Source organism: Sciurus carolinensis, chromosome 1 (assembly GCF_902686445.1).
Source record: "Sciurus carolinensis chromosome 1, mSciCar1.2, whole genome shotgun sequence".
NCBI classification, from domain to species: Eukaryota; Metazoa; Chordata; class Mammalia; order Rodentia; family Sciuridae; genus Sciurus; species Sciurus carolinensis.
The window spans coordinates 208358115-208379583 of NC_062213.1; the positions used below are offsets into that span (position 1 = coordinate 208358115).

Genomic DNA, 21469 nt, shown 5'->3' on the forward strand with positions numbered 1-21469 from the left:
GTTCCCCAGCACGTGGGAAGAGTTCCTCCGCATCCTCTCCAGCAGAGAGCCAGTTTTCTACCGTTTTCCACATCCTCGTTTCACGCTCAGTCTACCAGCACTCCGCAGCCCACTGGGATCTACAATTTATGCCCGAGGCCGCCGTTCCTCAAACTCTCATTGATCTTATCCAGGTGTGAGTCCACGGCGGACCATCGCCAGCCCCGGGCCCTCTGCTGCGCTCCCACAGCAGAACATGGGCGAGTCTGCTTTTACTCTGACAACCCGACCCCCAGTCTCCAGCAAGCTCACGGCGTCTGCAAACAAGCCCCATACTGGGGGACCGAGGCTGTCTGTCCTCCCACCGGGCCTTTTCCTTCCCACAACAGGGGGCTCGCCATGTTGCTCAGACTGATCCCAAACTCCTGGTCTCGGCTTCCCGAGGAGCTGGGATGACAGGCGAGCCTCCCTAACACTTCGGAGGGGAGCGCGGTGAGGCTGAACCCCAAGCCTGGGGAAGGGAGGACGGCGAAGGCCCAGGTTCTCGCGAGGGCGGAGGTTCTCACGGGAGCGAGAGTGAGGGCGCACGAGCTCCTGGGGTCTGGTGGGGAGGCGGCTGCAGGGAGGCAGGAGCGGCTCGGCGCCTCAGCGTCACTCCAGGCGACTGCGGCGAGAGCCGCTGACGTCACGGGCGCGGCTGGCGCCTCGCGCGTCACTATCAGCGCCGGCGCGGGCGTGTGACATCAGACGCGAGCGGCCGCCGCGAGGCAGTGTCTGTGTGGAGCGCTGGCCTCCGCGGCGCACGCTCGGAACACGCTCGGCTTAGGCCCGCCGTCGGACGCCGCCCGCGGCCCACGCCGCTGCGCCCCTGGGAGGACGGCGCGCCCGAGGGGCGGGGCCGCGGGGAGGCGTCCACACGCGCGTCGGCGTCGCCGACTTCCGGCCGCCGCCATCTTGCTCGCGCGGAAGCCCGCGGCTGGGTGGGAGTCCCGGAGCGGCTGCGGCGGACGGTGCGGCCTTCGCCATGCCGTCGTCGCCGCTGCGGGTGGCGGTGGTGTGCTCGAGTAACCAGAACCGGAGCATGGAGGCGCACAACATCCTCAGGTAGCGGGGGCTCCGCCCTGGCCAGCGCACCCCCCTCCCGATCCCCGCCCCGGCCCGTGCTGGGCGGCGCGCGGCCCCGGCACCCGCGGCCGACGTCGCGGGCACGTCCGTTGCGGAGCCGGATCGCTCGCGGCCGCCCGCGCCCCCGCGCCCTGGCGAACCTGGAAAGCGGGTGCTGCCCGGCCGGCGGCAGGGCCCAGGAGCGAGGCCGGGGTCTGCGCGACGCCCCGCGCCGGGCGTCCGGTGCGGGCAGGGTCACGGTCCCCGCGGCCCTCGCGTGGGGACGAGCCCGCAACCGTGGCGGCCGGACCCCAGGGCGCGGTGTGCGGGGCGCTGCCCCCGAGCCCCCGCGGCGCGCTGTGCGCCCTGCCGGCCGCGAGTGTAACAGTCTTGCCCCGGACCCAGTGCTCTTCGCTCAGCCACTTGGGAAAAGAGAAACTGACCGCTTGCTCTGCAGTTCAAGTCTGGTGTGAGTGTCGGCTCGGACCCGAAGCGCAGTTGAGATGGCTTTTCCCTCCAAGTTACCACATGTAAACCCGAAAGAGAAAACTGCCGCCCTCCTCTAGTCGCGCTCCAGCCTGTGCTCCCCAGTGCCGTCGGAAAACTGGAAGAGCCTGAGGCCTCTAGAGAGGCGGAAGGTGTCGGGTGCACAGTCTGCTGGCTCTGAGTTTACGTCTTCCTGATGTTTACCTCCCGCTCCACAGTGTTCACGTAGTGCCTCTCTTTTATTGTGGGTGGTGGTATGCTTTGAACCTAACAAATCCACGCGAAGCCAGAAACGTGCTAGAATTACATTGAGCTGTGTCTTCACATGTTATATATAAATTATATATTCCAGTTCTGGGGGTCAAACCCAGGGCCTCACGCATGCCAGCCAAACATCCTACCAGTGAACTATCTCCCAGCCTTTTTGTAAATTAGGTGTTGAGATAGGTTCTTAAGTTTCCTAGGCTGACCTGGAACTTGTGATGCTCCTGCCTTAACCACCTCCCAAGTATCTGGAATTACAGGCATGGGGCACCATGCCCCACTAAGACTGCATTTATGAACCACATTTTTTCTGTTAAATATAGCATTAAACGTCTGGTACACTTAAGAGTGCAAAGTTCACACCCTTGGAAAACGATCCAAGGTTGGTTGGGAGACCTTCTGCTGATGAGTCATTAACAATTTTGTTAATGAAGTGAGATTTAACAGCTGTGTTAAAGTCGTGCCAGTCTGAGATTTCCCACAGGCAGTCACTCAAGTCTGGAATGGCACCAGGTGCAGAAGAGCCACTCTGAATAATCATCAGGTGGAAGTAAGTTTTTTATGCGTGCTTTTACCTGCTTTGACATCCTTCATGTTTCCTGGTGAGTAGTAGATGCAGAATGGAGCGAAAGGATGAAGAGAATGAAGATCACTCAGTACCACTTTGGGGTACCTCCTCCTGGGTGTCTTTGTATGTGCACACACACATTTAGGGAGATGAAATAGCTTGTGTAATCTGCTTTCCACTGATAGTGTGAACATCATTGGCTTTCAGTATTTCATATTGGATTTATTCATACTGAACAATAGGGGTAGTTATGAAACTGTGTTGCAGCAATCCATAGGAATCTTGTGCAACCATTAAATTTGTTAACAAATCTCTCAACAGTATGCATTTAGGCAATTTTTTTCTTTCTTTTTATTTTGGTACCAGGGACTGAACTTGGAGCACTTAACCACTGAACCACACTGCCAGCCCTTTTTGGTAATTTATTTAGAAATAAGATCTCACTGAGTTGCTTAGGGCCTTGCTAAATTGCTGAGGCTGACTTTGAACTTGGGATGCTCCTACCTCAGCCTCCTGAGCTGCTGGGATTACAGCAGCTCTTTTTTTTTTTTTTTTTTTTTTTTAAATTGTAGATGGACACAATACCGTTATTTATTTTAAGGCAGTTTTTTAACTTTATTTTATTTACTCTGTATGTGGTGCTGAGGGTCAAACTCAGTGCCTCATATGCTAGCAAGCATTCCACCAACTGAGCTTCAGCTCCAGCCCCAATTTTTTCTTCTTGAGTGACAAGTGTCTTTTTTTTTTTTTTCTGTACTGGGGATTGAATCCAGGGTCCTCTACCACTGAGATAGGGTCTCACTAAATTGCTAAGACCTAATTCAAACTCATGGTCCTCTTGCCTCAGCCTCCTGAATCGCTGAGATAGAGGCATGTGCCTCCATACATAGCTATGTGATAGCTTTGTGTTACAAGCTAGAAGAGCTTTCGAAAGTTTTTTAAATTTGAGATGGTTCCACTACGTTGCTGAAGCTAGCCTCGAACTTTTAATCTTTTTATCCTCCTGAGTCTCAGAGACTATAAGTGTGTGCCACCAGGCCCCTTTGTCTCGAGATGATATTTTTGCTGCATTGCCCAGGGTGTTCTCTCACCCTAGCTTCTGGAGTAACTGGCAGTACAGGTTTGTGTCAACGTTCCTGGTAGGAAGTCACGTTAATTAGGTACCAAAATGTGTTAGATAGGAGTAGTAAGTTGTTTGTTTCTGAGACAGGGTCTCATCGTGTTGCCCCCATGGGATCCTCCTGCCTCTGCCTCATGAGTTACTGGGATCACAGACATGTGCCATCATGCCTGGCCATCACTTTTTTTAAACAGACTTGCTAGAAGTAGTATTTCATAAAGTTTGGAAAGGGCAGTGAGCATCACAGACCCCCCCCAGATGTGCACTGCCACAGCCATTGTCTCGGCCTCGTCGGATAAGCCCAGAGCAGGAGCACAGTTTGGCAACTCTGGTTAGTGCTACCATGTTCCAGTCAGTCATTGTGCATTGCTAGGCTATTTGAATTAACAGATGTTGAGGGCTCACCCTGATTGTGACCCTGAGAGGGATCATCATGCAGAGGAAATGCAGGACTGGGGACAGACCTGGGAGGTGATCTTTAAGCAGAAGTGCTGAGGGTACGGTTGCCCTGCACTGGGCAGCATGGGATATCTGTTAGAAGCCTTCTAGTTCCTATCTCGACCTTGTGAAAGCCCAAGAGTAAAATAAATCTTTAACATTGTGTGACTCAGTGGTAAAGCACTTGCCTGGCATGCATGAGGGCCCGAGTTCAGTTGCCAGTACTGCAAAAAAGAAAAAAAGACTGGGGATGTAGTGTCTTTGGGTTCAATCCCCAGTACCAAGAAAAGAATTCAATTAATGCAGGACATTAAAAAAATACTGCAGGCCATGCTGCTAATTTGAATATTTTCTTAGGATTCTGTGCTATGTTCGTTTTAGCATTATTTTGCCTTCAACCTTTGCAATAATGATGAAACAGGTTCTTCACAATAATAGCCTCTCCCTCCCCCCCCCCCCCCCCCTCTCTCTCTCTCTCTTTCTTTCTCTCTTTCTCTCAGTGGTACTAGGCATCAGACCCAGGGCCTTGTAGGTGCTCTACCACTGATCTGCATCCCCCACCCCTTTATGACACTTTTTTTTTTTTTTCCTGCAATACTAGAGTAAACTAAGGGGTGCTCTATTACTGAACACATTCCCATCCCTTTTTTTATTCTTATTTTGAGACTTAGTCTTGATAAGTTGGCCAGGCTGGCTCAAACTTGTAATCCTCTTGCCTTGACCTACTGAGTTGCTGGGATTACAGGAGTCTGCCCCCGTGACTGGCTGTGAGAGTTGTAAAAACATGTATTTGGCAAATCAAACATACTTGTCTGAAAAAATGGTTTGCAAAATAGTTGGCCCTTCAGACAAAGGCTGTTGGTTGTCAGTAGTGTTTTTGTAGGATTCACTGCTTTCATGTAAGAAACAGATGGTCACAGTGAAAAAAAGAGCTCTGTGTCAGTAGCAGCTTCAGAGAGGCAGTGCTAATAATTAGCCTTTTTGCCACTGGGCATGTTATGTTGGGGAAGAACAAATACATTTTACTTTATTTTTAAATAGACTTGCTTAAAAGCAACATTTCAGAAAGTTGGGGCAAGGGCAGCAAGCATGGCAGGCTCCCGACACTGGGAATGCAGTAGTATTCCTCCTTGGCCAGAGGAAAGCCAGGCATGGGGGGCATGCCTATGATTCCAGCTATCCAGGAGACTGAGGCAGGAGGATCAAAAGTTTGAGGCCCACATGGGCAAATAGACCCTGTCTCAAAAAATTAAGTTCTGGGGGTGTAGTTCACTGGTAGATGAACCTGGGTCAATCCCCAGTACCAAAAAAAAAAAAAAAAAAAAAAAAGGAAAAAAGATAAGCCAGGGGAAGTTTGGGCCAGGTTATTTTGGGGATGATCTACTTTTAGGGACATAGATTAAAATGTAGAATGTTACACATGGAAGACCCTGTACCAGGCCCCTGCACTATGAGGCCTTGTGGGGAGCCATGAATATGGCTGCAGGTGCTCTTGGTGTCCTGCCCAATCTCTGTATAGCAAGCAGAGTACATGCTTGTGTTGCCCCTATGTCTCCTGCCTTGTGTATTTTTTTAAAAAATTTATTTATTTATTTATCTATATTTATTTATTTATTTACTTTTTTAAACTGGGGATTGAACCCAGAGGACACTCAACTGCTGAGCCACATCCCCAGCCCTTTTTATATCTTATTTAGTGACAGGGTCTCACTAACTTGCTGGGCTTGGCTTTAAATTTGCGATCCTTCTACCTCAACCTCCAGAGCTGCTGGGATCACAGACATGCGCCACTGTGCCCAGCTTCTCCCACCTTATTTTGAGATGGGGTCTTGATATGTTGTCCATGCTGGTCTGGAACTTGTGGGCTCAACTGAACCTTCTGTCTCAGCCTCCTGAGTGCTGGGACTAAGGCGTACACCATAGTACTTGTCTCTCTACTTCATTTTAATAATTAGTACTTTTGCCAGGCATGGTGGTGCATGCCTGTAATCCCAGCTACTCGAGAAGCTGAGGCAGGAAGATTGCAAGTTCCAGGCTAGCTGTGATCAGACTGTCTCATGACTAAATTAGGAAAGGGCTAGGGATGTAGCTCAATGCCTAGAGCACTTGCCTGGCCTGTGTGAAGCCTTGGGTCTGATCTCCAGCACCACAGACATTTAAAAAACAACGAAAACCTACGCAACCTGTATGATGACCCCTTTAGAGTGGGTATAGGGTGACTGAGGGACCTCTTAAGAAAAGTGATCTCTGACATTCTCAGACCCCAAATGGTTACAGATAACTTGAGCTGCTAACAAAAGACGAAGATCTTTCACTTCAGGGCCTGTCAATAATGTGCCAGGCTTTGAGGCATAGCCACGGGAGTTGTTCAAGACCCATATTGAGCCCTCCTGTATTAAGCCAATCAGTGTAAGTTCTGTCCCAGGTAACTTAGGCCCTGGGCTCACTGCAGCCTACTTGCTCTGGTCCACGCTTCTCAGTCCTGTTGTGGTGCCCCGCTCCCTTGTGTGTTTCCTCTAATGCAGGACCTTCATTGTGCTGAACCCCTGGCTCTGCCCAGCCGTGGCTTTGGTCGTTGTAGGGTAATCTTGTTACGGGTTTATGTGTTCTGCTTATTTGAAATTCTTATAATTCCGGTCCTTCCCCTATTGACTTGGAGATGCAGATCCCTGCCTCGTGGAACCTTAACCCTAGCACAAAGCCTGTCTTTGGCAATAGCCAGGTCATTGTCATGGTTTAGATGTGTGAGTGACTCCAGGCAAAGGGCTGAGGCAGGGAGGGTCATGACTGGGGTCACTGAGGGAGTGGAATGTGGTGCTCTGAACCCCAGCACCCTCATTGTAAACCTTGCCAACACAGGCAAACTACTTGGTGGGGTCTGGTTACCAGTGTCCAAGGGGGTGCTCCTGGATACCTGTGTCCATGAGTCACAGCCCTGTCCTAGTCTTCATCACATGCTCATCTCAGGCGATCCGGAGCATGTGCCTGCAGACTCAGGGTTGATTTTACTAGTAGTCCCCTCATGTCCTCAATGCACGTTTTCCACATCTTGTCAGCCCTGAAGTTGGGATGGAGCTTTCACTTAAGATGAATAGTATCGAGGCCAGGGCTGGTTCTCAGTGGCAGAGTACTTGCCTCAAATGTGCAAGGCACTGGGTTCAATCTTCAGCACCACATAAAAATAAATGAATAAAGATAAAAATATTTTAAGAAAAGCAGCATGTATATCAGAATTGATGAGCTGGAGTCCCAGAGAGCTTGGCTTCAGCAGCCTGGGTTTCTTTAGAAGTGAGATATGCTCTGCTGACCTCTGCCCCCAAGTGTCAAGCAGGTGGCTGGTGCCATCAGGACTGTATGAGGGGTCCTTTCCTCAACTGTCGTCTGGATCACCTGGACAGGGGGGTTTGTTTGTGCTTTGATGGAAAATGATTTTGGTGCTTACCCAAGTTGGTGAGGAAATACTTTGAGACTTAGGGAGAAAGGTGTCTTGCCCCTGCAGCAGAGTGTGTCCAAGTATGCTGTTGTCACATGTCCTGGCAGGCCGGCTCACCCTCCCAGCTGTAGCCAACAATGGACCGCCTTGCTTTCTAGCTTTACTTTTGACTGGGGAACTGAACACTGGAAATTTTGTTTTCGTGCTTCCCCCTGCCCCCCGTAGTGGTGATTGAACCCAGGGGTGCTCTGCCACTGAGCTGCTATGTTCCCAGCCCTTTCTATGTTTTGTTTTGAGGCATAGACACAGAACTTCCTGAGTAGCTGGGGTTACAGGTGTATGCCTCTATACCCTGGGGGAACTGCTTTCTTAGAAGTGTTTTTTTTTTTTTTTTTTTTGGTGCTGGGGATTGAACCCAGGGCCTTGTGCTTGCAAAGCAAACACTACCAACTGAGCTATATCCCCAGCCCCAGAAGTTATTTTTGAAAGTATGTATTGATAGATTTTATAGGTAACAGGTATGTGCCCTGTCTCAAAATTTTAAAAAGGGTGGAGGATGTGACTGGGTGGTTAAATGCCCATGGGTTCAATCCTCTACCTACCCACCCCTCCTCCCAAAAAAAAAAATTAATAAAGCTCATTTGGTCAGTGTCCTCATCTATGATTATTAGGTTGCTTGAGACGCTCTTTGTTGCATAGGACTCTTCCTGGGTTCTCAGGTCCTGAGGTTCAGCCAGCATTAAGGGCACTGGGAACTTGCAGGGACAGTCTCCTAGGAGAAGTCAGTTTGGGTAGGGGTACTCAAGTCTGTACAGGTTTGTTACAGATTTTGTGAACTAAATCCTACAAGAGGGCCATGGCATTGGTCAAATAACTAAAATGTTCAAAGGAGTAAGTGTTAGTCTTCAGAGTAATAGCTTTAAACAGCTGTAGTGTTTGCATGTAGCCCTGTAATGGGAGATTGGGTTCTGATTGGTTTATCCTAGCTTTTTTGTGTAACTTGCCTACAGAAGTCTTTTTTTTTTTTTTTCTTTAATATTTTTTGAATTGTCAATGGACTTCATTTTTATTTTATGCAATACTGAAAATTGAACCCAGTGCCTCACACATGCTGAGCAAGCATCTACAACTCAGCCACAACCCCAGCCCCCACTTGCCACAGAGTTCTAAAAAACCATTTAAAATTTTTTGTTTGTTTGTTTGGTTTTGGGCTCTGGGGATTGCATGTGGATTGCTGTACCTCTGAACTACTTTCCCCATTCTTCTTGGTTCTTTACTTTGAAACTGGGTATTGCTAAATTGTAGAAACTTGCATCCATCTTGAGATCTTCCTGCCTCAGCCTCCTGAATTGCTAGAATTACAGGTGTGTGCCTCCACAACTGGCTCCATTTTAAATAAAGTTAGTTTTCAATTTTAGGAACGTATTTTAATATCAACAAATGAAGTTGCTTAGTCTGTTCATTCCCATTTTATACTACTCAGTTTTGGAAACTTGTGTCTGAATCCAACTATGATGCTCTTTCTGCTTTGTGTCTTCCAGCAAGCGGGGATTCAGTGTCCGGTCCTTCGGAACAGGAACTCACGTGAAGCTCCCAGGACCAGCACCTGACAAGCCCAATGTCTATGATTTCAAAACCACATATGACCAGATGTACAATGATCTTCTCAGGAAAGACAAAGAACTGTATCCCTTGGGTTGCCCTTAGAGAACCCAGGGGGCAACTGCAGGCAGGTGTGATTGGTAACAGGCGTGTTGCTCTAACTTCCTCTCTGCAGGGAGATGTTTGGGTGAAGTGGGCCCTTTCTTTTCCTGCTGTCCACTGGCAGTTCCCAGTGCTAGGTCCATTTGTGGCAGTGGCCATGGGAAGCACACACGCAGACAGATGTGAAACCCATGTTGACATGGTCAGGCAGAGGCCCTGATGTAATGTGAACCAGAGGCACCTACATGGGGAGACGGGACCACAGAGTGCTGGTGCACTCACACCACAGGGCCCCAACTGCCTCCCTTGCAGGGGGATGCCTGCATGTGCACTGTCACATGGTCCAGCTGCTTAATGTCTCTGGTTCTTGGAGGGCCAGATGAAGAAGGCCAAGTTTTCTACCAAACAAAGTATGTTAGCAACAGATAGTCTCAGGGGACTTCATTTCAGGAAGGCAAAACATGCTGGATCTGCTACTTAAGACTCATGTGAAAAGAAAGGTAATTTAAAATAGGGTTTTACAAGTTTGACACCAAGCTATGTAATGTCAAGTTGACCTGTGTACCCTTCCCTACTTTTGTTGTTTTGCACTACTGGGGTGAACTCAGGGTGCTCAACAATGAACTACCTCCCCAGGCCTTTTTACTTTTTATTTTGAGAAGGGTCTGGCTAAGTAGTCCAGGCTGACCTCAAACTTGTCTGTCATCCTCTGCTTCAGCCTCTTGAGATCACATGCATGGCCACTGTGCCTGGCAGTGCCCTGGGTTTTTTGTTTTTGGTACCAAGGATTGAACCCAGTGGTGCTTAACCAATGAGCCATATCCCTAGTCCTTTTTAATTTAGAGACAGGGTCTCACTGATTTGCTTTAGGACCTTCATAAGTGGCTGAGAATGGCTTTGAACTCACGATTCTCCTGCCTCAGCCTCCTGAGCTGCTGGGATCACAGGCAAGCATCTTGTGAACCTCCAGGCCAATTTAAAATTTCCCAGAGCTGAGGATGCAGCTTAGTAGATGAATGTCTGCTAAGCATGTGTGCTGGGTTTGATCTCAGCCCCCACCAGATGCCTGGACCTTCTTTTGTTACAGTGAGTGCTTTGTAATTCTCAGAATGGAACCAAACATATTCTAAGGAAATGCATATAAGTATCAAACAGAGAACTTTTTATCTTCCCATTGGTATTCTTAAGAGTATTTAATAAACTGCAAAATTAAGCTGGGTGTGTTGGCACATACCTGTGTTCCCAGCTACTAAGGAGGCTGGGGCAGGAGGATTGCTTGAATGTAGGAGTTTGGGGCCAACCTGGCAACATAACCGGTTCCCATATCAAAAACAACAAAAGAATAGTATTTAATAAACTGAAAATGTCTTTGGTAGAATTAGGTAGCTGGGATGATGAATTTGGATGAATTAGGTAGCTGGGAGGACCCCAGGAGTTCTAGCAGAATGTATGTCCTGGCAGTCACTGTATCTTCTGCCCTCCCTGCTCTCACCTCCTCCAGCTAGTTGAAAAGCTGCTGGTGGCGATACTGGGTTAGGCATAGGTATTTCCTGCCGGTACCTGGCTTGTGGAGCATTTGGGGCATATGGAGTGCGTGGTCCTGGGAGCCTCCAGGCAGCAGACCCCCCGGGTCTCAGCACATCTGGTGCTTCTTGCTCAGAGCCAGGAACCTGCATTAGGTTCTTTCAGGGTTTTCAACGAGCTGTCCATTTCCTTTGCCCATGTGTGTGGATGAGGAGGTAGCTGAGGTGTCTCAGAAGGGCTCTTCCCAAAAGTACTTTGGTGAGAGCATCTGTCCCGTCCTTTTTTTTTTCTCTCAGCCTCACTGAGAAAGCATAACAACAAAGCACCTTTCTGAGAATCTCATTTTGGGTTTGGATGCTTCCCCAACCCTGGGAAAATCTCAAGGTTTTTTATTACTTAAATTAAACACGAGTGTGCCGTTAAATCTTTTCATGAGACCGTCTGCTTTTGAAAATTGTCTTCAGTTGGCACCATTCATTTTTGAAACTTCGGTGCTCAATGAGAGAAATAAAAACAGGTAATACACATGTTTACACACCCTTAATTGTTACAAATGTAGCTCTTTCATGTAGAAACCAACTGGCCTGGGCTTCTGGGTAGATTGTCACTTAGCACACTTTACAAGGACCATGGCTAGCTTGAGCACGGGTGCAGAGAGACCTGGTGTGGGAGAGGTGCATGTCTGGTGGTACAGAGGGATCTGGAATCTCCTCCACAGGTCAGTTAGTTCAGAAGTTGGCTGCACACATGCCCCGCCCCCGCCCACCTTTCCCTACAGTGCTAGGGATTGAGCCTAGAGGTCTCAACTGTTGAGCTGCATCACAACCATCCTGTTTTGAGACAAGGTCTCATTAAGTTGCTCAGGCTGACTTCAGATTTGCAATCCTCCTGCCTTGGCTTCCAAAGTCACTGGGATCATAGGTGTATGCCACCACACCTGGCTACATTTGGGCTTCTTTTTTTTTTTTTTTTTTTTTTAGTTTTATTTTATTTTATTTACTTACATGTGGTGCTGAGGATCAAACCCAGTGTGTCACACATGCCAGGCAACTACTCTACCACTGAGCCACAATCCTAGCCCTACATGTGGGCTTTTGATGCATTGGGGGAAGGTAGAGCTGGGGAAGCTTGTGGCCACCTTTGGAACTCGGTGACAATAAGTATTTGCCTTGGGGACTCTGTTTCTTTTGGGGGGTGGTACTGGGATTGCTGAAGTGAGGGTGCTTAACTGCTCAGCTACATCCTCAACGTTTTTGTTTCGTTTAAGACAGGATCTTGCTAAGTTGCTCACTTAGTTGCTGAGACTCACCTAGAACTTGTGATCCTCTTGCCTCTGCCTCCCAGATCACTGGGATTACAGATGTGCACCACTGCACCTGGCTTCTGGGACTTTGTGTAGGAGAGTTGCCCCTTCCGACACAGCCACCTTTTTGGGCTTCTTGTGGGTGGGATCTTGGTTTTCTAGGAGGGGCCAGTAAGGGGCCAAGATGATGCTTTTCTAAGCTCCTCCCAGCACTTCCTGTGGCCAGGAGAGGAAGAACATTGCCATGGAGTTCACTGTGAATGTTGGTATGAAGCTGGGGTGCACATTGGCATCCTTTCTGATACATGAAGGGTACAGCTGAAGGGAAGGAGGTGGGTTAAGAGTAGTGTCAAGGTAAGCTCCTTTCCCATAGTGGGAATGGCTCAGCTGCAGGACAGCCTCTGTGTGGTGGTCAGATGCTCAGAGTGGCACCCTGGTAGTGTTATTTGATTAGTAATATGAATGGGGGCCAGTGTGATACATGCAAATAAAGGCTAAAACTCATGTCTAGCAGGATACCTATCGTCTTTCAGAAGCGATGGTGGTTGTCTCCAGTGGAAACCTAGGAGGATATTTTTGAGGTATGACCCAAAGATAAAACATGACATTCTGCTTCCACCATCTGAGTCAGTGCACCAAGCTGAAGTGCACTGGTGTCAGTGGAACACCAGTTTCCAGACCCTTTACTCAAAATGACTCAGGTAGCTGGGCATAGTGGCCACACCTGTGATCCCAGCAACTCGTAAGGCTGAGGCAGGAGGATGCAAGTTTTGTGAAGTGCTTAAACTTTCAAGGGACAGGAGGATGTGACCTGGAAGTCAGATGGAACCGGGTTAGAATCCAGGGCTGCACCAGGGGCTAGTGACTTTGCTGAGGCTAGAACTTCAAATTCCTCGTGTGTTCCCACTTCACAGAATTCCTGAAATTTGAGTAAGTTAAAGTATGCAGATACCGTTTGCTTGTTTTTGCAGTACTGGGGAGCAAGCACATGGTCTCATGTGCTAGCAAGTGCTCTACCCCTGAGCTGCATCCCCAGGCTTTGAGGGCTTTGTGTTTTTATCCTTCAGTAGGTTTTGGCCAGTAGCCCTGCTAGTATTCAAGTACAGGTGCTCCTTGATGTAGGGTGTGGTTATATCTGATAAACCCATCCAAGTAGAAAACAGAGTAAACCCAAGTGCAGGTGTTAGAGCCATGGCACATCCTCATCCAGCAACAGTGCACTGCAGTGTTTTGTCCTCTCCTGACCATAAGGCTGGCTGGAATCTGAGGCTGCCCCTGCCCCAGATATTGAGACTGTGCATGACCAGGCTAGGGACAGACCCAAACTCAAAGTAGTTTCTGGAAAGCACATCACTTTTGTACCATTGGAAGTTGACCCATGAGAAATTGGAGACTGAATGAATGTAGTGACACATGCCAATAATCCTAGTGACTTGGGAGGCTGAGGCAGGAGGGTCATGAGTTTGAAGCCAACCTTAGCCACTTAGTGAGGCCCTGAGCAACTTAGACTGTTTCAAAATAAAAAGGACCAGGCACTGTGGTGCTCCACACCTGTAATCCCAGCAGCTCAGGAGACAGGAACATTGCAAGTCCAAAGCCAAGTCTCAGCAAAGCTTGGCATTAAGCAATTCAGACCCTGTCTCTAAATACAAAATAGGGCTGGGGATGTGGTTGAGTGGTTGAGTGCCCCTTGGTGCCAAAATTTTAAAAATGTGCTCATCTCTTCACAATTTATTAAACACTTGAGCATAAAAAGGTGGTTTGGATTTTGGTTTCCACAAGTAGAACAAGTATTGAGAGACCTGATGCCAGTCTGCAGTACCTGTAAACCCTGACCACAGGAATTCTGAGGTTTGTTGGGCTGGATTTACAGCATTGGATGGGCCTTGTTTAACTGAAACTGAACTGGTGGTTTCCTTTTCTCTTCCTGAGAAACCAGACTGGGTTGGTTAGTAGTGTCACCATTTCCCTTTTGGGAATTGTCTGCTTGTGGTATATGTACATGTATCAGATAGGAAATCTAAATTTCCCTGACTTCCAAAGATAACGGACAAATTCTGAGCCAGGCCTGGGTAGTCCCAGCTGCTCTGGGGGCTGAGGTGGGCGAATCATTTGCAGCAGCATGGGAAACACAGCTAGTCCCTCTCTTAAGGGGGAAGAAAATGGACAATGTTTTCTTTTCTGACTGTATTTTTAATGAGATCAGCAGTACATTTTCTTTCTTTGGTACTGGGGATTGAGCCCAGGGGCCCTTTACCACTGATCTGTAGTCCCTTTTTTTTTTTTTTTTTTTTTTTTTACTTTTGTGTTTTGAGACGGGGTCTCCGTGAGTTTCTGAGGCTGGCCTTGTACTTGCAATCCTCCTGCCTCAGCCTCCCAGAGTCACTGGGATTATAGGTATACACCACTGTGTCCAGCAGTTCTTTTCTTTTTTCGTAGCTGGGAATTGAATCTAGAGCTTTGTATATACGAGGCAAGCCTTTTAACATTGAACTACATCCCAGCCCAGCAATTCACTTTGATAAAGAATCATATACCATATAACTCATAGTCTAAAGTGTACTGCTCTATAGTTTTATTATTATTGGTCATGAAATCATTCCTGCAATTGACCTCTCCTCTTCCCCAGTGCTAGGGATCAAACCCAGGACCTGGCCCATACTGAACATGTGTGCTTCACTGCTGAGCCGTACCTTCAGCCCCTAAAATTAATTTTAGAACATTTTCATTGTCCCTTAAAAGCTCCCCATTGTGCCCTAGCTCTCAGCCCCTGGCAGCTTCTGATGTGCTTTCTCTCTGGATTTGCCTACTGTGAACATATTGCATAAAGCAAGCATATGACACGTAGCCTCTTGTGACTGACTGCTTTTGATGTTCTCAAGGCCCATTCATGCTGTGGCGTGTACTGAAACTTTGCACTGTGATTTGAACCCAGGGCACTTCACAAGTACACTACGTCCCCTCCTTTTCATTTTTTATTTTGATAAAGGGTCTTGCAGAGTTGCCCAATCTGGCCTGGAACTTGCAGTCCTGCCTCAGCCTGCTTAATCACTGCTGTCACAGGTGTGACCACTGTGCCCATCTACCTTAAAATTGTTTTGAGTACCAAGGGTATGGGAACTTGATGTCCCATGGAGGGATTTCAGCCTGGAGCATTGACAGGTGGTGGAGGTTTCTTGATTTTTCTTTTATGCTAGAGTCAGTTTTCACAGTCAAGTTGTCTCCAGGGCCTTTCCATCTCTGGCTCAGTGAAAATTGGTTTAACTTACTTAATTGCAGTATCTCTGGTGAAGAGATGAGTTGTTTCTGTTTCTAAAGGTGAGGAATGGCCAGCCTGGCCGAATGAAGTGCCTCTGAACCCAGGAACGGAGTCAGCAAGAAGTCAAGGAGCTGGAAGAGGGTCTGCGGGGCCTTTCTGGAGCAGGGTGGTTGCAGGGGAGCTGACTGGGCAGCTTTACTACCTCCATGGCAGTCCTGTTGGCCATCAAGAGGCTGTGTGGTATGTTCTCAAGATGGCAGAAAAGGGCCTTCTATAAACGTTTGTGCGCGTGCTCGCGTGTGTTGCTGAGGCTTGAATCCAGGCGTGCTCTAGCACAGGGCTACTTCCCCAGCTTTTTTTTATTTTTTGTTTTAAAATAGGGTCTTGCTCCATTGCCCAGGCCTTGAATTTGTGATCCTCTTGCCAAGTAGCTGGGATTACAGGTGTGCCTTGGGGCTTCTTTCATAAGTTTTTTTATGTCATTACAGCTTTTAATAGATATTTGGTTTATGAATTACAAAGCCACTTACCTTAAAAAATAAAGATGTGACTCTGAGTGTTACAATATGATTTTTATTCCATGACCCAGTTGTTCCCTAAACATTGAAGTGCAGGAACAACTAGCACTTTCTTGGGTCAGGGCAGTGTGCTTTAAGTGGAGGCTGAGCACATGAGCTGGCATTCTGACACACTTTTCTGATTGATACTGTGGGTCTCTTGTAACTCACCTTTGGAATTTATAATGGTTTTTAGCTCTTCATTTGTCATTTGCCAACCTTTCAATTCATTTTTTTAGGGCCTGGGTTAACAGTTGTATACCCACCTTTCTGTGTACATTTTCTTATCTTCAGGTAAAAGGTCTTTAAAAAAAAAAAGAAAGAAAGAAAAAAGATTGCCAGGATCCTAAGTTTCCACTGCTTTGGACTCATCCTGGGGACACTTGGTGGGCACAGCAATTACAGGGTGTTCCTTCCCTCTCTAGCCTTCTACACCAGCACTTATTTTGTTAACTAGGACCAAGGGATCTTTTCTAAAACGTGCCCTTGAGGGGTCTCACCAAACTCCTCTTTGAAGCTGCGCTCATTTTTCTCTTGTGTTTGCTCAGGGTGGTACTGGCTGGCAGTCTCCAGATTCTTGACTCCTGGGTGTTCTCCCTGCAGACCCCCCTACTCAACACACACACACACACACACACACACACACACACACAGACACAGACACAGTTGGTACTGAGCTGCCCTGCAGCTACCCTGCCACTGAGCTCTTCTGGTTTCCCTTTTGACAGTCCTGACTGTGTCCCCTCACCTGTCTGCTGGTCTGGTAGCACACTGACTACCTCAGCCCACTCATTTCTCATCTTCTTTTCCTGTGGTTGGTAGCTGTGTTTTTGGAAGCCAGGTTTGGTGGTGCAGCTCCACGGGAGTCTTGTGTTAGGAGGATTTGAGGCCAGCCTTAGCAGCATAGTGAGACCTGGTCTCAAAATGAAAATATAAAAGGGTTGATGGTATAGCTCTTTGGTAGAAGACCCTTGGGTTAAACCCCCTATACCTCAGGGATGGAAAAGGTTTGGAAATGGTGTTTAATACAACTGTTCAGTGAGTCAGGTACCACTTCTTTGAGGAATGCTCATCTAAGTTTTGCCTGCACATTGGCTTCATGGTTTTATAAAAGCACTCATGCCTGAAATGTAAACTGTGGCCTTAGGTGTTGAGGGTGAGGTCAGAAGTGGTATTTGCCTGCTTAGCTTGTCTGATCGAAGGGCTGAAGTTGAACAGAGCTTATTGTCCAAAGGTGGTTGCTAGGGTTCACTCAACTGTCTGGACATGGCTGGGGTTGTGGCTAAGCAGTAGCCTGCTTGCCTAGCATGTGTGAAGCCCGGGGTTCAATCCTCAGCACCACATAAAAATAAAGTTATTGTGTCCACTAAAAAAAAAGAAAAAAGAAAAAAGAAAAATTATATGAGAGAAAGTGTGTGTGTGTGTGTCAGGGCATAATATTGCCACACTACCTGTCCACCAAGTGTAGGGTTGTTATGCTGGCAGTTTCTCAGTGCCTGGGGACAGGAGGAATGAGACCATTATAGATGGGCAAACCTCCTGGCCACAGCCTCTGAGTCTTGTTGCGCACCAGTTGCAGCCAAGTGCTCAGTGACTTAAAGCTGACAAGCTTATGTCTGTACAGCCTGTGTCTTACAGAAAAGGGCTGCTCATCAAGATGAATTTACTTCTCAATACACTGACTGGGTAGCCATTGCTTCCAAGCTTTTGGTACAGCAGCCCTCTCAAAGGGGCAAGAGCTCACACCTGTTTGCTTAGTGATGCTGAAGCCCTTGACCATCTGCGGTCTCCCTCCATGTGTACCCGGCCCTGTGTCCCAGGGATGGAGAGTGGGTGGTGTTTCCCACCTGCACAGACACATGTGGCCTCACTTGTCCAAGAAGTCAGGGCCCTTTCACAGCCACCCACTCACTGGTCTTTCTCTTCCTGTTTGGGTGCTGTGCTGGGTTGCAACCCATGCAGCGTGAGCCTGCCAGCACTCCTGCTCCCTGATCTCATGGTCCTGTGACTGTCCTGTGTGCCTGCCATGGAAACAGGCCAGCTGAGCTCCAGCCTGGTCCTTGAGGCCTCAGCTGTTTAAGGCACTCCCTGTGTGGAGTGCTTCTGTGTGTGCTGTCTCCTCTGACTGCTGAGAGGTGGGCAGTCTGCGGATTCCTGTGTCCTCATCCATCATGTGGCCACAAGAGGACAGCTGGCTCTCATATGGAGCTTGTCCATTGGGGAATGGCCAGGTGGTTTGCTGTGGCAGTGCTTCACAACTGTGTCTCATTCTGTAAGGGCCAGGCTCAGGGCAGGCCTCCTGTTGGGGATAGGAGTCGGCACAGGGCCCTAGGACAGCGCCCACCTTTCTGTGAAGGAGTGTGGCTCCTTCAGGAATCAGCTTCAGAGGAAGGGCAGCAGAAGCTTTTAGGAGCCGTGGTGGTCAGGGGAGGGCGTGGGCATGGGATTAGGAGGGCTGACGCCCAGTGAGCCAGAGTGGTTGCTCTGATGTCCCAGTAATTAAATGTGGCCCTGCTGCTCTTGGCATGGTATGTCCACATGGCACAGTGGGCATGAGTGCAGTTCCTGTGTCAACTGCTTCATCTTGGCAGTGACTGGCCCCCCTCTTCTGAATGACTGCACCCCACCTGTGACTTGCCAAGGGTCCCAGGCCTCACAGAGTAGCAACAGCTGGCATCCAGACCCACCTGGCTTTGTCCTGCCAGCCTGTGTGCATGTTTCCCCATTCAGCTGGGCCCTGTACTCACCACCCTCAGGAGCTTCCCGTTGGCTATTGACCTTCATTGCCTCACAAAACTGTTCTCTGAAATAAGGAATTTCCTGGCATGTCTTTAAGGCATGTCCTGAGCACCCTGAGAAACACTGTTCTCAGCTCCTTCAGGAAGGGTTGGATTATGCTTCGAGTGGCCAGTGGCCTGTCCTGCAGGTGCACATTGGAGCCATATGTTCCACTTGTGGACATGAAGAGTCCCTCCTGGCATGGTTGCGGCATTGCGCACCTGTGCATGTTGCCAGTGAACCCTGAGCATCTCCCTGGTGCAGGTGAAGGCAGCCGTATGCCATCCCAATCCCATTCAGCACTTTTGAGTTCCTCATACCCCCCAAAAGATAAACATTTAAAATTGGTCAGGAAAAACTCTTGCCCAGATATGCTCTTGGTGTTCTTGGCACTTCCAGTACAGAGGGGCCCCATCTTTGGAGTGTGGCCATGCCTGGAGGACAGGCTGGGGAGGCTGGCATCCTCCCTCTTGTTCTGAGCTCAGATTTGCTGTCTGCCGAGGGATTCCCACCTCAGTATCAGCTCTCCTTTAAAGTTCCTGACTGCCCCCTCAAGCCCCCAGACTTGGTGTATCCTCCACATTGCACCTGGTCTGCCGGAGCAGTCCCTGTGGGAACTGCAGTGACCACGGCTCTTCTGGATGTGCTTTTCCCCTTTTCTTGAGACAGCCTGCTTTTGTGCAGACAGCATTCTACAGTGGATTGCTCCTGGGGTAGCCAGGGAGGTTGTGCTGCACTCCTGAACTGTGCTTAGCTATTTTTGTCCAGTAGATGCTTTTGGGTCCTCTTGCCTCAGCCTCCTGAGTTGCTGGGATTATCTGGCATGCACCACCACACAGGCCTAAATTTTTTGTTTCTTTTAACTTTTTTGGGGGTGAAGGGGTGCTGGGGATTGAACCCAGAGGTACTTTACCACTGAGCAACATCCACAGCCCTTTTTATTTTTTATTATGAGACAAAGTCTTGCTAAATTGGAAAGGGTCTTGCTGAATTACTGAGGTTGGTCTTCAACTTGTGATCCTCCTGCCTTAGCCGCCTTAGTTACCGGGTTACAGGTGTAGCTTGGTGGTAGAATGTGTGCTTAGCATGCACGTGGCACCCTGGGTTTGATCCCCAGCACCAAAAAATGATCTTTTTTTTTTTTTTTTTTCGCGGTGCTGGGGATCGAACCCAGGGCCTTGTGCTAGCAAGGCAAGCACTCTACCAGCTGAGCTATCTCCCCAGCCCTTTGTTTTCTTTTTTGAGGTTTTATCTTAATATGTTGCCCAAACATGCCTTGACATTCTGGGCTAAAGTGGGCCTCCTGTCTCAGCCTCTAAGAAGCTAGGACTATAGGGTGGCATGCAGCTTAAATCTTAATGTAATTAGACAGTATATTACAATGCCCTTATATTTTTAAACCTATCTTATAGTCATTCCACTTAGTTAGGCTTCAAGCTGACTTCAGGGAAGCTGTGGTCACTTCCAGGCTGATGCTCCTTCCCTGGTGCTGCAGGATGGTGGCTGTGGACAGACATACCTGGTGTTCCTGGCACAGTTCAAGGTCCAAAGTAGACACCAAGACCTTCCTCAGCTGGTGTGTGGGCACCACTGAAAAGACAACCTAAAACTGATTCCTACTCTTTGCCCCATTCTCTATGCCTCCAGGCTCCTGAGCAGGAGACAGCAAGTGCAAGATACCAGGACTCCTGCCTGTTCTCTATTCCTGACTCTCACTGGATCCATGGGGCCACTGGACCTCTTACACAGGTCCTGCTGTGGAAAAGCTTGATATGAGCATGATTAGAGCTATTACTGCTATGCCATGCCCACTTTGGCAAGCGGACCTGTCTACCCTGAGCAGCAGAGCACCTGAGAAGCCTCTGCCACAGGGAGCTGTTTGCTGTGCACCAAGTTGATACTAGCTTTTCTTGAGGGAACAGAGGAAATCTCCAGTTTGGGATGGAGTCTCAGTGAATATAGGGACTGCCTTGTGTTTTATCAGTGGAGGTCTGACTGTCAGTCTGCTGCCTCTGGCAGTTGTTTTGGAAAACCATATGCCCAGGGTGGGAGCACAGTTGTCAGGAGGCCACCGTCCTGAGTGCTTGGGGTGGGAGTCTTTGCACAGCAGTTTCTTTGTTCATGTAAAGTTTAAGCAGGACACGTTGGGGTAGGGTCCTTGAAGTCTGTTTAGCGGGATCCTGGTTGCAAATGCTGGCTCTGGCCAGTTAGCAGTGGGGAGGAACCTGGTGGGAACAGCTGCCCTTCTCTTGGCTGCCATCCCACTTTAGAGGGCACTGCCTCAGGGTGTCCAGCTCAGGATGTGCTTTGAGAAATTGAGTGTGTGGGTAGCAGTGTAGCATTTGGTTGTATAGAAAGTGATTCAAGCTATACTGATTCTATAACTTCTAGCCAGCACAATGGTGTATGCCTATAATCCCAGCTTCTTAGGCAGCTGAGGCAGGAGGATCACAAGTTCAAGGCCAGCCTGAGCCCTTTTTCAAACAAAACAAAACAAAAAATCTCCTCAGCTTTGCTGTTCTAGTGATTTGGGGATAGGTTGTCATCAGCTTTTGTGATACCCAGCCATGTACCTTTGCTGCTTGCTTGTGAGATCCCATTTTCCCTTCCCTCTGCAGGGGACAGGGCAGCTGACAGAGACTTTATAGAGATGTGTGTCATATACTTGGAATGAATGTGCTGCCTGAGACTTATCTTTCAAATTTTCATTTTTTTTTCCATCTGAATAAACCCTTGTTCCTATCAGTGGTGGTGTTTGCAGCCCACGCTGCAGCCGTTGTTCAGGGAAGGTGGCATAGCTACAGTGCTTGCTTCCTGTTGCCAGTCCTGCAGGTAGCATGCATAAGCCCGTTCGGGGATACGGCCATTTCACTAACTTGGAGTGCCGTGCAGGGTCCCCTCAAGTCAGAAGGCAGGAGTAAATCCTGTCCTCCAGCCATGGCAGCATGCCCT

At 48.6% G+C, this 21469-nt stretch overlaps 1 protein-coding gene across 1 annotated transcript in view; it reads left to right on the top strand.

Annotated features, from left to right (window-relative positions):
• Positions 1–724: 724 nt before the first annotated feature.
• Positions 725–21469, top strand: part of Ssu72 (SSU72 homolog, RNA polymerase II CTD phosphatase) — a 28139-nt gene continuing 7394 nt past the window's right edge. The window contains exons 1-2 of the mRNA XM_047547385.1: positions 725–1083; positions 8934–9077. Coding sequence (XP_047403341.1) covers positions 1004–1083; positions 8934–9077 — 224 coding nt within the window. The 5' untranslated portion in view covers positions 725–1003. The remainder of the gene's footprint in view (positions 1084–8933; positions 9078–21469) is intronic.